General features: G+C 45.0%; 1 protein-coding gene across 1 annotated transcript in view; it reads right to left on the reverse strand.

The window, feature by feature from the left end:
- Nucleotides 1–16389, reverse strand: part of LOC146349938 (cystathionine beta-synthase-like) — a 60614-nt gene that overhangs the window by 14372 nt on the left and 29853 nt on the right. Inside the window, exons 5-11 of the mRNA XM_084841734.1 lie at nt 13723–13802; nt 11683–11814; nt 10045–10114; nt 8493–8584; nt 8011–8142; nt 2306–2390; nt 469–574 (exon numbers count right to left, since the gene is read on the reverse strand). Coding sequence (XP_084697860.1) covers nt 469–574; nt 2306–2390; nt 8011–8142; nt 8493–8584; nt 10045–10114; nt 11683–11814; nt 13723–13802 — 697 coding nt within the window. The remainder of the gene's footprint in view (nt 1–468; nt 575–2305; nt 2391–8010; nt 8143–8492; nt 8585–10044; nt 10115–11682; nt 11815–13722; nt 13803–16389) is intronic.

Below are 16389 nucleotides of genomic sequence, written 5' to 3' on the forward strand. Positions count from 1 at the left end.
TGCTTTGCAGTCCAACATCTGCTTCACCCCTTGGATAGTTCCTTTAGTGTTCTGACTGGTTCTGACTGAAACCCAGAGCAAATTCACCACCCCACTGACATCGGAACCACCGGCCTCCACTGAACACTTTCCATTTGATAATTTTACCATAAAAGATGTACTCTTTCTTCAGTATCTAACTGTAACTACTTTTCCTCTGGATTACTTCTACAGAATTACAAGTGTATGATATTAATGAAATTAGACCCTCATAAAACTCACTCACGGGAAGGGTGGAGTACCAGTGAGTTTCCTGCTTCTCTACAGACAATCCTTAAGATAATCTCCCTACAGTTCTTAATATGTTGTGAGAGCAACAGCTCAAGTTCTTCAGCCAACACAGATGCTCCCTTTCACGCACAGTTGAATGTTTTCAACTGACGGGCATCCATAGATGAAAAGCCAAAATAAAAGAAGGCACTCTCTTACATGTAGTTCCTCACAGAGTCGGGTAAGAGGACAACACAGCGTTGACCCTCTTTGAGCTGCTTGGCAGCTTTCACAGCCACAGCCATTGCGCTGCCCGCACTGCCTCCTGCCACGTAAAGAAGAGAGCAGACACGTTACTCGACATGCCACAAAACAAGGACCTAGAAAGTAAGCATAGAATGCTGGACAGAGATATGGGCAGAGGAACTCGGTCATGGTGAACTAGGGTCTTGCGTAGACATCGCTTCGATGCTCTTGCTAATGCTCTAATATAGCAAAGGTATTTCCATTGAAGCCATGGGACCTCTTAGAGCCAAACTGGATGTAACAGCAGCAGGGTCATCTCCTTAAATATGGCCCTACCCATTGAACAAGTGAAGGCTCAGCTTAAGTGAAGGCTCAGCTTAAGAGCAAAAGGGGAGTGTGAAGAGATGGTGCTGAATCCTCCGCCGTCCCCCACCAAAAAACCCCTGAGCTTCATATGTGGTTTTGTATGGCTGTGGACAGATCTTTACCATTCCATCTAGTTTGGCCCTTATTGAGCCTCTTAGAAGCCAATGTAAATGTTGACAGAGCCATTACATTTTTTTTATATATATATAAAGAATCCCTGGAATGAACAAGGGCATTTTCTATTGTGGCATGATATTCCTGCACTGACAGTGAGGATCCAGTCATGGAAATTTGCAGGATTATGCTAGTCCGGAGTCCTCCTCGTGAACATACATTGTGGATGAGCAGAGAATGCAAGTAGTTCAGCTTGAAGACCCTGGTGCCATGGCCTATGGGATTCAGATATGCATTGGAACTGGTCTATCTCTAATGCAGTGGTTCTGAAACTCCCTACACACACACACACACACACACACACACACACACACCACTTGAAAATTGTTGGGGGGCCTAGGCAGCAGACACACACACACACATGTTGAAGCACCTGCATAACTCATATGAAACCTTTGCAAGCATGGGGAAGCACCTTATTTCCCCCCGCAATCGCATCTAATGTGTTCATTGCTATTCTGAGTACAGCATAGAATGCAGTTGCACAAGATCCACAGCTCTCTTTTTAATGGTACATGTGACATCTCTACTTCCAAGTGACACAAGACTTCCCCTACACGATGCAAAGGTCACCAATGGTCACACTTGTATGGGTTTCAGATGAGTGACGTGTGTGCTTAACTTCTGACCTTGTGTCACAGGCACCATCAAATAGAGACCTGTGGATCTTGTACAACCACATTCCATGCTGTACTTAGAATAGCAATGGACATGTTAGATGGGTAAGATGATTCCCCATGTTGAGGTCTGAGTGCTTGGAAAATGTATCCTGCACCATAGAAGCATTCCTTTGAGGAAAGACTCCTGGATTTCATATAGCAAATACATCAGGCAGAATCTTATCCTGCCAGCAGGCTGCACTGCTGGCACAATGGGGAGTTAGCAGTTCTTAATGCAAGGTCAACGCAGCTCACAGAAAGGAACTCTGCTGGCCTGTTCTGATCCAGAAATGAGTGTTTCTGCCAGTTTCCAGAGTTACTTTAGGAAGCGCTAACTCCTTGTTGTGCTAGCGGTGGATCCTGTCGGTGCAATGGAATGAGTGGGAGTGCAGCAATGGTACTGCATAATGCCCGTGATTAACAACTGTATATTTATTGCATGAAAAGAGAGATTGTGTGGTTACGTCAGACCAGGAATTGTTTTCTTGGTTTAGCTTTATGCTCAGGATCTACGCCCCGTTCTCCCAGAAGATGCTCTCTCATTTGAAAAGGGTATGTTAAAAATGAACAAGTGTTTGCTGATCAGCATAATAGTCTTCAGCAAAGCTTACCACAAAGCAAGCCTTCCTCTCTAATCAGTCTACGGGCCATAAGAAAGGAGTCTGCGTCATTGCTCTTGCACCACTGATCTACCACCTAAAAAGGAAACAAAAGATGAAGCTCAGGGTTTCAGGCAGAGCTGGCCCAAGACATGTTGCTGCCTGAGGCAAGGACAAGATGCCCTTTCCATTCCACGTACAGGAGCCAGCTGGACTGGCAGCTGAATCTTACTTCAACCCTGGTGACAGGACAGCATCCTCCACCACACTTGACAGCAGCAGGATAGTTTAGGGTGTGTAGGACAGGCTGTGGGGCACTCACAGTTGTTTTTCAACAGAGGAGAATGGCCAGATGGCTCAGGAAGAATGGTCAGGGATGCTGCCCCCTACCATCACTACCTGAGGCGGTTGCTTCACTCTACCTAATGGTAGCACCGGCCCCGATTTCTGGGGTTTTCAGGTCTGGTACCTCTAGTACATGTGGGGCTGGAGACAGATGATAAATGCTTCAGATAGTTGAAGGCAGTTTCAAAGAAGATCACTTAAAAAAAGAACTAATTTAGTGTGCAATCCTATGCACGTTTAGACAGAAAAAAGTCCTACAACTCCAAGCATGGCCCAGCCAGCATTTTTTCTGCCTAATCATGCATAAGATTGCACCTTTAATAATTTTGCTTTTATTTGTTTTTAACTCATTGTTGATAACCATCTTGAGGTTTTTAAAGGACAGGCAGGATATAAACATTTTAAATAAAATAATCCAACCAGTAAAACTCTCAAAATAGGTTGTTGGTTTTTTGTTTTTTTTGTTTTTTTTTCAGATGTGTGCGTTGTTTCAAAACCTGCAAAACCCTTCTCATCACAGGGGACAAAAGAAATGTATGTATAATGATGGGAGGTGATGCAAACCTGTCAAGGGCTCCTTGGAGGCCTCTCTCAGTCTTATCCAGTAGCCAAGTCCAGACACAGACAAAGGGATTCCTTTCAAAGCTTTATTCTTCTTTTACAACTTAACAACTATACTGTTTGCAACTAGATCTGAGCAGCACAGCACCTATGCCCTAAGTTGGAACAGTTGGTCCCCGTTTGAAAGGGAATTACTGGCAGACCCCTGAACTTAAGGACTAGGGAGAGTCCCTCCCCGTTTCCCTTGGATCCCCTGGGCGCAGCCGTTGTTTGCGCGCCAGCCGGGCACTACGCCTCCTTTCCGCACCCTCCATCCGGCGCTGCTCTCTGCATCGGCGTCGCGGGTCCACCAAGTCTGCTATCCGCGCTCTGTTACTCCCAGGACTGCTATCTAAGCTAGGAATGTTGGTGGGAGGAATCTCCGTCAGCTGTTGGCCCTGGGAAAGAGGAGCGCGCTCCTCTCCCAGGAGCGACTGCTCTTCCTCAGAGTCAGAACTACTCTGGGATTCTATGGGCTCAGTGTCCACCCTGACAAAACCCACCCCCATCTGGGTTGTCCTGGCACCCACCCTGTCCCTGGTCCCCGGACCACACTCGAGCCCCTCCTGTGCTCGGTGGGCAGCCCACACTCATTGAGCTCCATGGTCACCATTTTATAGAAAATAAAACGGCAATCACAAAAATGCACATGTTTGTGTATGTGCATATTTATGTATGCGTGAAATTGCACATTATGTGCATGCAAAAATATGTGCATTAGCAAAAATGCGCATTTTCATGCATATGCAAAAATGCATATTTTTGTGAGCACCATGTTTTGTTTTTTTTAAATGGCAACTGCGGAGTTTGAGGAGGCTGCCCAGGTGACTGAGGGCCGCTCACCAAGTGCAGGCAGGGGGTGAGCGGAGGCAGGGGCTTGGCGAGCGGGGCTCGGGGATGCAGGCAGGGGGGCTCCGCCACATTCGCCGACGGAATCAGGCACCCACACCATCCTTACTCCCACACCACTTTCAGCAAGTCTGCAATCCTATGCACACATGTATGGGGGTAAGTCATAAGAACATAAGAGTAGCCATGCTAGATCAGACCAAACAAGACATGAGTGCAATAGCACCTTCCTGTTCATGTTCCCCAGCGACTGGTATACAGAGGCATACTGTCTCTGGAAGTCCCATTGACATCAGTGAGATTTACTTCCAAGTAAACATGGAAAGGATTGGGCTGTTAAAAAACTATTGTCTGTCTCCAGTCACAGAGTCTGGTTGCAGAAGTGATAACAGGCTGCTGCTTTGATCAACATCAGGCTGTTTTTCTTGAAATTTTGCTATAAAAAGCCATTCTTAAATGAGATGCTATATAGTTGACTCTGAGTCTCTCCTCTGATTAGGACTGTGAACTCCACTAGTTGAAAACACATATATAGAATTATGGTCTTGTGCTACCATTTGTTGTTGTTGTTCAGTCGTTCAGTCGTGTCCGACTCTTCGTGACCCCATGGACCATAGCACACCAGGCCTTCCTGTCCTCTGCTCTCTCCCGGAGTGTGCTCAAGTTCATTGCATCAAATATTCATTGCATCGGTGATGCTATCTAGCCATCTCATACTCTGCCGTCCCCTTCTCCTTTGGCCTTCGGTCTTTCCCAGCATCAGGGTCTTTTCCAGTGACTTTTCTCTTCGCATTAGGTGGCCAAAATATTTGAGCTTCAGCTTCAGTATCTGTCCTTCCAATGAGCAGTCAGGGTTGATTTCCTTTAGGATTGACTCATTTGACTTCCTTGCAGTCCAGGGAACTCGTAAAAGTCTTCTCCAGCACCACAGTTCGAAAGCATCGATTCTTCGGCGCTCAGCCTTCCTTATAGTCCAGCTCTCACAGCCATACGTTACTACTGGGAAAACCATAGCTTTGATTATGCGGACCTTTGTCGGCAAGGTGATGTCTCTACTTCTTACTACGCAGTCTAGGTTTGCCATAGCTTTCCTCCCAAGGAGCAAGCGTCTTTTAATTTCATGGCTACAGTCACCGTCTGCAGTGATCTTGGAGCCCAAGAAAATAAAATCTGTTACTGCTTCCATTTCTTCCCCTTCCATATTTCAGGAAGTGATGGGGCCAGTCGCCATGATCTTCGTTTTTTTAATGTTGAGTTTCAAACCAGCTTTTGCGCTCTCCATTTTCACCCTCAACAAGAGGCTCTTTAGATCTTCTTCACTTTCTGCCATTAGGGTGGTATCGTCTGCGTATCTGAGGTTGTTGATAATTCTCCCCACAATCTGAATTCCGACCTGTGATTCATCCAACCTGGCGTTTCTCATGATGTACTCTGCATATAAGTTAAATAAGCAGGGTGACAATATGCAGCCTTGTCGTACTCCTTTCCCAATTTTGAACCAATCGGTTGTTCCATGTCCGGTTCTTACTGTTGCTTCTTGGCCCTCGTACAGGTTTCTCAGGAGACAGGTAAGGTGGTCTGGCGCTCCCATCTCTTTACGAATTTGCCAGAGTTTATTGTGATCCACACAATCAAAGGCTTTAGAAGCAGAATGAAGCAGAAATAGATGTTTTTCTGGAATTCTCTTGCTTTCTCCATGCTCCAGCGAATGTTGGTGATTTGATCTCTAGTTCCTCTGCCTCTTCGAAACCCAGCTTGTACTTCCAGTAGTTCTCGGTTCACATACTGCTGAAGCCTAGCTTGTAGGATTTTGAGCATAATCTTGCTGGCATGTGAAATGAGCGCAATTGTACGGTAGTTTGAACACTCTTTGGCATTGCCCTTCTTTGGAATTGGAATGTAAACTGACCTTTTCCAGTCTTGTGGCCACTGTTGAGTGTTCCAAATTTGTTGGCATATTGAGTGCAGCACTTTAACAGCATCAGCTTTTAGGATTTTAAATAACTCAGCTGGAATACTGTCATCTCCGCTAGCTTTGTTGTTACTAATGCTTCCTAAGGCCCACTTGACTTCACTCTCGAGGATGTCCGGCTCAAGTTCAGTGACCGCACTCTCATGGCTATCAGGGACATTCAGATCTTTCCTGTATAGTTCTTCTGTGTATTCTTTCCACCTCTTCTTAATCTCATCTGCTTCTGTTAGGTCCCTGCTTTCTTTGTCCTTTATCATGCCCGTCTTTGCACAAAACATTCCCTTGAGATCTCCGATTTTCTTGGAGAGATCTCTAGTCTTTCCCATTCGGTTGTTTTCCTCGATTTCTTTGCATTGTTCATTTAAGAAGGCCTTCTTGTCTCTCCTTGCTATTCTCTGGAACTCTGCATTCAGTTGGATAGATCTTCCCCTTTCTCCCTTGCTTTTTACTTCCCTTCTTTCCTCAGCTACTTGTAAAGAGTCATCAGACAGCCACTTTGCTTTCTTGCATTTCTTTTTCTTTGGGATGAATTTAGTTGCTGCCTCCTGAACAATGTTACGGACCTCCGTCCATAGTTCCTCAGGCACTCTGTCTATCAGGTCTAATCCCTGAAATCTATTCCTCACCTCCACTGTATATTCATAAGGGATATGATTTAGGTCATACCTGAATGGTTTAGTGGTTTTCCCTACTTTCTTCAATTTAAGCTGAAATTTTGCAATAAGAAGCTCACGATCTGAGCCACAGTCAGCTCCAGGTCTTGTTTTTACTGACTGTATAGAGCTTCTGCATCTTTGGCTGCAAAGGACATAATCAATCTGATTTCGATATTAACCATCTGGTGATGTCCATGTGTAGAGTCGCCTCTTGTGCTGTTAGAAAAGAGTGTTTTCTATGATCAGCATGTTCTCTTGGCAGAACTCTATTAGCCTTTGTCCTGCTTCATTTTGTACACCAAGGCCATGCTTGCCTGTTATCCCGGTGATTTCTGGACTTCCTACTTTAGCATTCCAATCCCCTATGATGAAAAGGACATCTTTTTGGGGGGTTAGTTCTAGAAGGTGTTGTAGGTCTTCATAGAACCGATCAACCTCAGCTTCTTTGGCATCAGTGGTTGGGGCATAGACTTGAATTACGGTGATGGTGAATGGTTTGCCTTGGATTCGTACTGAGATCATTCTATCATTTTTGAGATTGTATCCCAGTACTGCTTTTCCCACCCTTTTGTTGACTATGAGTGCTACTCCATTTCTTCTAAGGGATTCTTGCCCACAGTAGTAGATATAATGGTCACCTGAATTAAATTCGTCCATGCTTGTCCATTTTAGTTCGCTGATTCCCAAGATGTCGATGTTCAGTCTTGCCATCTCATGTTTGACCACCTCCAGCTTACCTTGATTCATTGATCTTACGTTCCAGGTTCCTAAACAATATTGTTCTTTACAGCATCGGATTTTCTTTTCACCACCAGACACATCCACAGCTGAGTGTCCTTTCGGGTTTGGCCCAGCCGCTTCACTCTTTCTGGCGCTACTTGGAAATTCCCTCTGCTCTTCCCCAGTAGTATATTGGACACCTTCCGACCTGAGGGGCTCATCTTCCGGCGTCATCTCTTTTAGCCTTGTGATACGTTCCATGGGGTTTTCTTGACAAGAATACTGGAGTGGGTTGCCATTTCCTTCTCCAGTGGACCACATTTTGTCAGAACTCTCCGCCATGACCTGTCCGTCTTGGGTGGCCCTGCACGGCATAGCTTCTAGCTTATGGTTTACATTTGCTAGATGATAATGCATACTAAGAATCAACCAATCTCAGCAATTTTAACTGAGTCCCATGTGGATCCTGAGGTTATTGTTCCCAAATTCAAATAAAATAATCCTGAAATTTTGCATTTAGATTCACATTTCCATCCTGTGCCTCCTGGTGATTTATTTGTCATATCACCACTTACAGATCTGTCAAGGACAGTTGGGATAAAGTCATGTCCAATCCCTTCCACCTCCATTGTTGTTTCCTCTGCTGACACTGTGTTCAGGGAACTGGGTAGCGCAACAATGGAGCCATCGGGATCTGCTCCAACAATCTGTAAAGGAAAATGAACTAATCAGTCAAATTTAAAGGAGGAGGAGGAGGAGGAAATTGAAGAGGTATTATGGGGACACAGAAATACACACACACACACACACACGTAGGAAGTGCCAGTGCCAAAGTAACATCAACATCCTGGAGGAAAACAGCCACCACCACCTTGCTTTTCCGCAGAAAATTCTTAGGAGCTCTGCCAAATGGTGCAAAACTGCCTTTAGTCCCCCTCCTCTGGTAGATGGGTATAATTGACTAAAGCTACACTCCCATGATTGAAACCAAGGGTGCTTCCAGACTAGATGTTCTCCAGGTCCCTTCCAACTTTATGATTCTAAGGCTTTCACTTACTTTGCATTCAGGGCATTTCTCCTTCATCTTTCTGGCAATACCAGTGATGGTACCTCCTGTGCCTGCTCCAGCCACAAACATATCGACTTTGCCTACAGTTAAGAAAAGGGGGGGGGGATCAGACCTGCTCTAAAGCTCCAAAAGACAAAGCTTATACCTACTCCTATGAAACAATAATTACGGTCTATTGACCATAAGAACAGTATCCATGGTGATGCATGAGCACAAGTATTTGGGATGCTGGTGCTTTAATCAACATCAGCTGTACGTCATTGACTGCAGCTTCCCAGTTTGTGCCCATTCATGGTTAAGGACAAGCAGCTGCTCCTCACGCTGTACATGTTTGCTGTGGGATGCAGTAGAAGTGTAAAGTGGCCCTTAGGCCCAAAGTAAATGTTCTTCTAATCACGCATCTTGGAGCGATGCCTGGTAGATTTCTTTACTACAGTGTAAGTGTCCATTGACACGACTCGGATTAGGACCATGACGTGCTGGGAGTGGGAGGTTAAACTTTCTGCCCCATTTTCATCCCAAAATGTCACACACACCCATGGGGAGAGTGGGGTTGGAAAAAAGCCACCGTGACTCCAATGGAGATATTTTGTTTTTGTAAACTCCCCCATGGGTGTGCGTGTGGAATTTCAGGACAAAAATGGGTGAAGCACCACGGTCCCAATCTAAACTGGGGCTGTGCATGCTTACACTGGAATAAAGAAAGCTATCATGCATAATTAGCTCCACGATACAAGATTAGAAGAATGTTTAGTTTGGCCCTCAGACTGTGAGTCTTTGGGTGCTGTTTCTTTTTATGTTTGCGTTATTGTTACCTAGCACAAGGGAGTAGGGAGGGATACAATTGCCCTATTTAATTTGTAGCTCTCCCTGTTCCCAATAATAATTACCCAGTTACTACTTGGAATGGGTGGGCTACACATAAATAAACAAACCATGAGGGCCAGGTACTTATAGTCTAGGAGTGGGCAACCTCTTTCAACCCAAGGGCTGAACTCAATTTCAGAGAAGCCTTGGGGGCCACATTCCAGTGGTGGGGGAGGCCGAAGGCAAAGGTGATGGGGCCATAGGCAAAAGAGGTGAGCCGAAAAATGCAAAATATATATTTTAGCTTAGCATTCTTCCTGCCAGTGACTAAGTCTCAGGGGAGGCTTTTCAGCCTTTCAGAACGGGGGAAAACTGCACAAAAGCCAGGAAACCACCAGATGATCAATGGCTGGGAGAAAGGGGCAAGGATAAAATGTACTGGTAGGCAAATCCATTCATTTTAAGCCTGTATGGGACTGCAGCAGCCCTAAGGTATTTCAGTGTAGAAGGTAACAACCACAAGACTGCAGCTTGCCCCTCATGGTTTTCATGTTTCTGCAACTAAAATCAGGAGGCGTACAATTCCGTTGTGAGAACTGGCCTCAGGGGTCCTGCCAATCACAGTTTCTAAAGGCATTCTTGTAAACTAGGTACACTGCATAGCACAGTTATCTCTAAAAAGCATGTGCAATAATAACAGAAAGTGTGCTGAAAAAATAATTAATAATTATACCATCACATTGTTCCAGAATCTCTTCCGCTGTGGTGTCATAGTGCGCCAATGGGTTGCCTGCGTTTCGGTACTAAAGGAAGAGAGACAAGGGTATGTTTCAAGTGGGTGGGGTCAAATGCAAATCTATAGAGCTGGTTGGGGAATGCTGGGAGTTGTAGTCCAACCCATCAGGAGGGCACCAGATGTAGGCGACTATAGGGAGCAGACAGATGAATAAGAGGATTTAACCCATCTCTCAAAAAGGTGGTAAGAATGGTCTTGCTAGATGAACAAAGGTTCTGGTCCAAACCCCCTGTCTCACAGCAGCACCTACCAGATGGGTCTAAAAAGCTCACAAGCAAAGATAATAGGGACAGCATTGTCCCTAGAGATTCAGGTGGCTCAAAGTGCCTTACATTAGTTTTGGCTGCTATGCCAGCTGCAACTATACCTAACCTGGATGGAGATAACTTGGCCACAGAGCTTTTCTACATGAGGCTGTTAATCGCTCTGAGCTCTACACAAAGAGCTTCTCCTTTCCTGCTTTCCTGCTGCATAACCTCTAGGTGGAGCTGTGCTACAGTGGAATAGCACGAATACACAAGCGGAACCAGTGGTTTCAGAAATTAATACCCCATTTTCCCCATTCTAAAAAACCCCAGGAAAGCATTTTGAAAAAACAGAAGGGAAACTGGAGGATCACAACGTCATCTAAAGAACCCGTAAACAAGCGTGAAGAAACCACGAGCGCACAGTAAATGCCTCGGGTAGTAAAGTTCACAGTTGCCCTTGCTTTGGTGACCCCCATTTCAGTCATTGCAATGAGTGGTAGGTTGGGCTGTGTTTGAAAGTGGTCAGGAAACTTCAGTTTGGTCCAAACTTGAGCTGCAAGATGATGGGTATTTCAGATTGAAACTGGGTATTTCAATCATATGATGCCAAATGCTCCCAGGTTCATTTGCAGACCCAATTCAAAAGGCTGCTCTTAACCTTTAAAGTGATAAGTGCAATCCTATACATGTCTACTCAGAAGTAAGCCCCATAGAGTTCAATGGGGCTTCCAGGTAAGTGCATATAGGATTGTAGCCTAAATGGCTCATGGCCAGGTTACCTAAAGGATTGCCTTGTCCTGCATAAGCCTACCCACTTTTTAAGATCCCCTTCAGAGGGCTTGTCTGAGGGCCCCAGCAAGTGAAGGGAGGCAGGTGACTTGCAGGGAGTGGACATTTTCGGTAGTGGCCCCTGGCTGTGGAATAGATTCCCCAAAGAGCTTTACCTTGCACCCTTTTATAGTCTTTTCAGCGCCAGGGAAGTGAAGGAACTTTTGATCTGAGGCAGTCCTCACCCTGCCTGCTGCAGCCCCAATTTAGCCCCTATGGTCTTACACCTGTGGGGCTTTCTTTGGACGTACTGGGAGTGTCTGAGGTGGACAAGCTGCCCCACCACTGGAGTTCCTCTCCACTGGCAGAACAGCTCTTCCACACCATCCACTTTCAGTGGATTTCAACAGGGGTTAGGAATAAGTTTTTTTTTGCCCAACATCACGCATTTTTGAATCTCAGTATAAACAAACTGGATGGCTAAAAGTAAAAAAAAAAAAAAAAAGTCAACTACAATCTAAACACTAAAATAAAAAATCTATACAAGAAATCAGCTTACCTGATCCAAAATATGTGAGTTTGGGATTTCATTTTTCAGTTTCCAAGCAACACGGACATTTGATTCTGGGGCATCGTAGCTTGTGCATGGAGTTCTTACGATTTCAGCCCCAAGTGCTCTCAAGATATCCACCTGGACAAAGAAAGGCAGATTCCAAATTAGCTTTATCCATTGCAGTATTTCCAGCCTCCAGGTCCTTTTAAATCAAGGTAAATGTATAACATATACATGATAAACTTCATGATTTTTAATTTACATTTCTACTCCATCTCAAAAGCTGGACAAACAAATTCTAAGTATTAAAAGTAAATACAACAAATGATATCACCCCACACCTGTACTGGCCCAAGTGTGGCCATTATAAGACAGATTGATGTTGGATTGATGCTGGTTTACAGTGCAATCCTATGGATAATTACTCAGAAGTAAATCCCACTAGGTTCAGTGGGGCTGATTCCCAGGGAAAGGTGGATAGGATTGCAGACTTAGTCTCAATGAAGATAACTGCTTGGATCCAGAGTCCCAAATACATTTCCATGTGCCTGTGTGTGTGTGCACACTGCCCCATTTATTTCAACCACAGGGCCAGAAATGCACACACAAAGGAATGGGTATGGCCACACACAGTTTTGTTTCCAGTACTGAAATACATGGAGAAACTCAGTGTGTATATTACTGTAGTTCCCTGGATCATAAGAAATCCCTGGATCTGATTCAATGAGGGCCCTACTTGCTTTCCTACACATTCAGTGTTGGGGGCAGTTCTGTCTGTACTAGGATGTGCTGCTAGGGTGGCAATAGGGATATACAGATTTTGTTAAGGGAGCAATCCTGTCGGCATCAATGGTCGCCTCCAACCCCTGGGGCAACCACCTATCCTGAGCAGGGTGGGAGGAGTGGTGAGGAGCAGATCTCCTCCTTGCTCGCGCCGCCCTGCTTTCACGGCTAGACAGCCGATTTCAGCCATCTAGCCGTGGGACCTTGGGGTGTGGGAAGCAGTGGCCACACAACACATAGAATGTGTCGTACTGGCATTTCCAACCTCCCCACCCCAGGAACGCCCTGTTTTTGCCTCTCCGCACTGCTCTTACAAGCATGGAGTGTGGGGCTGATCCACGCTGCCAACGAGGTGGTGCGGAAGGGGGTGGGGGTCGGTTCTCCAGGAACCGACCTCGGAGCACGGGCTCCAGGAACCGACATATCCTATGGCTGTCTAGCTGCTGACTAGCAGCCATAGGATTGTGCCCTAAATCTGTTCCATCTGTGTTTCATGGATTGTCAGGCATCTTTTGTTCCATCGTCTGCTCACTGATGGAACTGGAGTTTTTTTACCAGAATGTCATTCTACTTGCACAACTTTGCATTAGCTCTAATACACATAAGCATAAGTGCACATTAGCACTAATGTGTACTTGCGCTAATATGCATTAATGTGAATTATTGCTAATTAGTGCAAATCCTCTCCAAGAGTGAAAAACCAGTCCACAAGTCCTCAGAATATGTGTGACTCAGAAAAAGCCAGTCTGCTGTGGAATCTGCAGGTTGGATTAATAGAAAACCGAACTGATTTGAATCCATTGCACGTTTCTCCAACATCTGTAGGTGGCGAGATATTCTACTTTATAGAGGACAGTCCTCTATCTGAAGACATCCTCTACTTGAAGGGCTGTCCAGTGTAGGTATAGATTAAAGAACCATTAGCAGGGAGGGAGAGTTGGTGCCTTGAAATTGCTCATCAATAGTTTGCACCTGGACAGCAGACTGAGCAAGTGCACAGGTCATCTGGTCACAGTCTTCCCCACTAATGTGAGATGCATTCCATTTCTGTTTAAATTGTGGTAATTATTTCTAAATGTATATATGCAGATATTTTGACCCCAAAACAACCTATAGAGGAGTATTTAACAGATGGATTAACAGGGGATTAACAAACGGACAAGAAAAGTGGATACTGAGAGCCCTTACAGTTGCAAAACATCCACCACCTATCACTCAATGGACTGAAGAGCCACCTTATGTTGAACCAGTCAGGGCTCTCACCTTCTCCATGCTCATTTTCTCTGGCATGACAATGATGCAGCGATAGCCCTTTACAGCAGCTACCAGGGCCAGCCCGATCCCTGGAGAGTAAGAGAGAAGGAAGCAAGTCAAATAGGGAGTAGCAAGATAAGGAGATGTCCACATGGTCTCTGTCTTCCATTTCTTAATAGAGCAGCTTTCAAATCTTTATTTCAAAAGAGAAAAGAAATCAGTGGACAACCGGTTTTCCGTCTTGGATATTTATGGCCAGAACGCCCAGGTTAGACTTCAGAATGAAGCATACTGGCTTCTGGAACAGGATAGCATTCAGATAGCAACACATAATCCTAGATTGGTACAATTGCATAAGTAAGCCTAATCATTTAGGACTGTCCATGAGGATGCTATAATGCAGAGCTTGATATCTTGCTCAGTGTAGTAAATTCTGAAGCAAATTAGGATACGAACAGTTCAGCTATCCTCCCTCCATCTTCTCCCCTGAGTGCTTGGGTAAGATATTGGGAAGGTTCATCCGGCTGTGTTTCTTGGAATTATAAGGCATAATTCTCCCTCCACTTCCTGTCATCCCACGAGAGAAGAGAAGATGGCCAGAAGGACAACAGTACCAAAGTCCCATTGTGGACTCTTCAGAACCTTTTTCTTTTGGTGACTGACTCTTTTGTTGTAGTTGTGGCAAAATTGTAAGAACTCACAGCTATATGCAATAAAATGGACTGACTGACTGACTCTTAGCTGTGCTTGGAACAATCCAAGGCCTGCCTTGCTGCCTATAGAAGGCCGGAGCTTGGAGCACACAAACAGTAGCCAGAAAAGTTTAAGGTGGAAGCATGGAAATCACTCAGTTACACTTATTAAGAACATCATCAGTTCTCCCTACAAAGCACAGAGATATCTTCAGTTCTTTGATCTGAATAAACTAGAATCCCTGAGAGGCATAAAATCAACAGCTGACTTTTACATGACATGAGAGCAGAAGCAAAGGCTAAAGTTGATAAGATTGTTATGGAAATTTCAGTTGTAATATATTTATTATCCCATGATTTTATAAGCTATGCTATGTCTATTCTACCTCTGTGCCAGATTGTCATGCTAAACAAAGACAAAGTGCCTTATCAGAGACCCAGGAATGCCAAGAATGTATTTACGTTAGAGTACATGACTACCTCTCTGCTGCCTCTCTCTGCGCATGCCTGAGTATGTGAAGGGAGTTGCCTGTTTCCTGTCTCCTTCTCACCTAGACAAAGAGATTAACAGAGCGCAAGCATAAGACAGCCCCCAAAGACTTTGTCTATATAAGCTTCTGGATCCCATTACTTGATTGCCATCTTTGTTGGTGCGTTAGCCCCAAAGGTTGCCTTATTCTGCAGAATAAAATCGTGTTAGACCAGATCTTTGCCTTCTCTCGTTCTTGGTGAACAAATTGGATGAGCCTACTAGGGATAGAACACAGTTTTTGTAACAAGATCAGAAAGCATTGCTTATAGAAAAAGAGCAGGCTCTTTCTAATGGGCAAAGCAGAAACAAAAAGCATAGTTGTGTTGCCTACAGACCATGCCCCCCCCCCCCAAGGCACCTAGTTTATGTGTATGTAAAACAACACTGCGCAGACGTAATTCACCTCTTGTCGTGACAAAGTTTACAAAGTGTTATCTGTGTGCTCCAATTCATTGGGTTTGAGTAACAAAGCCAGCTGTTGCCTCACTGAGATGAGGAGGCTAAATGGAGATTTAGCATTAGGTTTCAGTGGAAAAGGAAAAATGAACCACTGATTTCCCTGCTACGGGCGCAATGCTCTGCTGCACCCTGTAGCTTCTGCATCCTGCAATTCAGAAGGTGGTTTTTTAAAAAAAATTAAAAGTAATTGCTATATTTGATCTAGATCAAAAGGACATTCAGGGATACAAAGAAGAGCATAGGGGCAACCTGCAGGAATTGCTACCCCCGGAGGAAAGCCAGCACAGCTGCTGCCTCTGTAACAGAGAATGCAGGGCCACCGAGGACACTTTCAGCTCTCTTGCGCCTCTTCACAGTGATCCCATTCGTCACGCCAGGACAGAAAAAAGTGAACAGGATTGAGGATGCACGTGACTCCCCTGGGATGTGCTAAGATACAACTTGCCAACTGAGTTTCCTCACACAACAGGCTGCAGAACTGGGGAACAGATCCCTCCGGTGCCTTCTCCAGACAGCACAGGGCAAGGCCTATGCTGAGTCTTTATTCATGATATACTTGCTTGTGAAACTGAAATGCTCCACACTTTAACAAATAAAAGCAGTGGGTTGTATCCAGACTAACTTAGCTGCTCTTAGGTCCCACTGAAATCAGTGGGATGAGTTAAGTCTTGACTAACTTGTCCCATTGGTTTTAGTGAGGACTAAATGGAATGAAATTAGGCTTAAATCCAACATTGGGTGAGTGGACGTCCCCTTGCTCTCCTCCACCCAGCACCCCCCCACACATACTTTCCAAATCTGCTCTGCAGGGTCCCCCAACCCTCTGGAGCAAGTTAGGAGGTGCACAGGCGGCTGCAGGGGTGGAGGGGAACTATTCCGCCAGTGGTCTCTGTTCTGCTAGTGGACAGTCAGGCTGGATACCACCCTGTGTCTGGATCCAACCCCATGTGTTTTTTTTTAAATATCCAATGTTGAAAATGTTTCTCTTCAAAT

Source organism: Heloderma suspectum, chromosome 3, assembly GCF_057233095.1.
Source record: "Heloderma suspectum isolate Gila_16-S chromosome 3, 16-S_ref, whole genome shotgun sequence".
In the NCBI taxonomy this organism is placed as follows: domain Eukaryota; kingdom Metazoa; phylum Chordata; class Lepidosauria; order Squamata; family Helodermatidae; genus Heloderma; species Heloderma suspectum.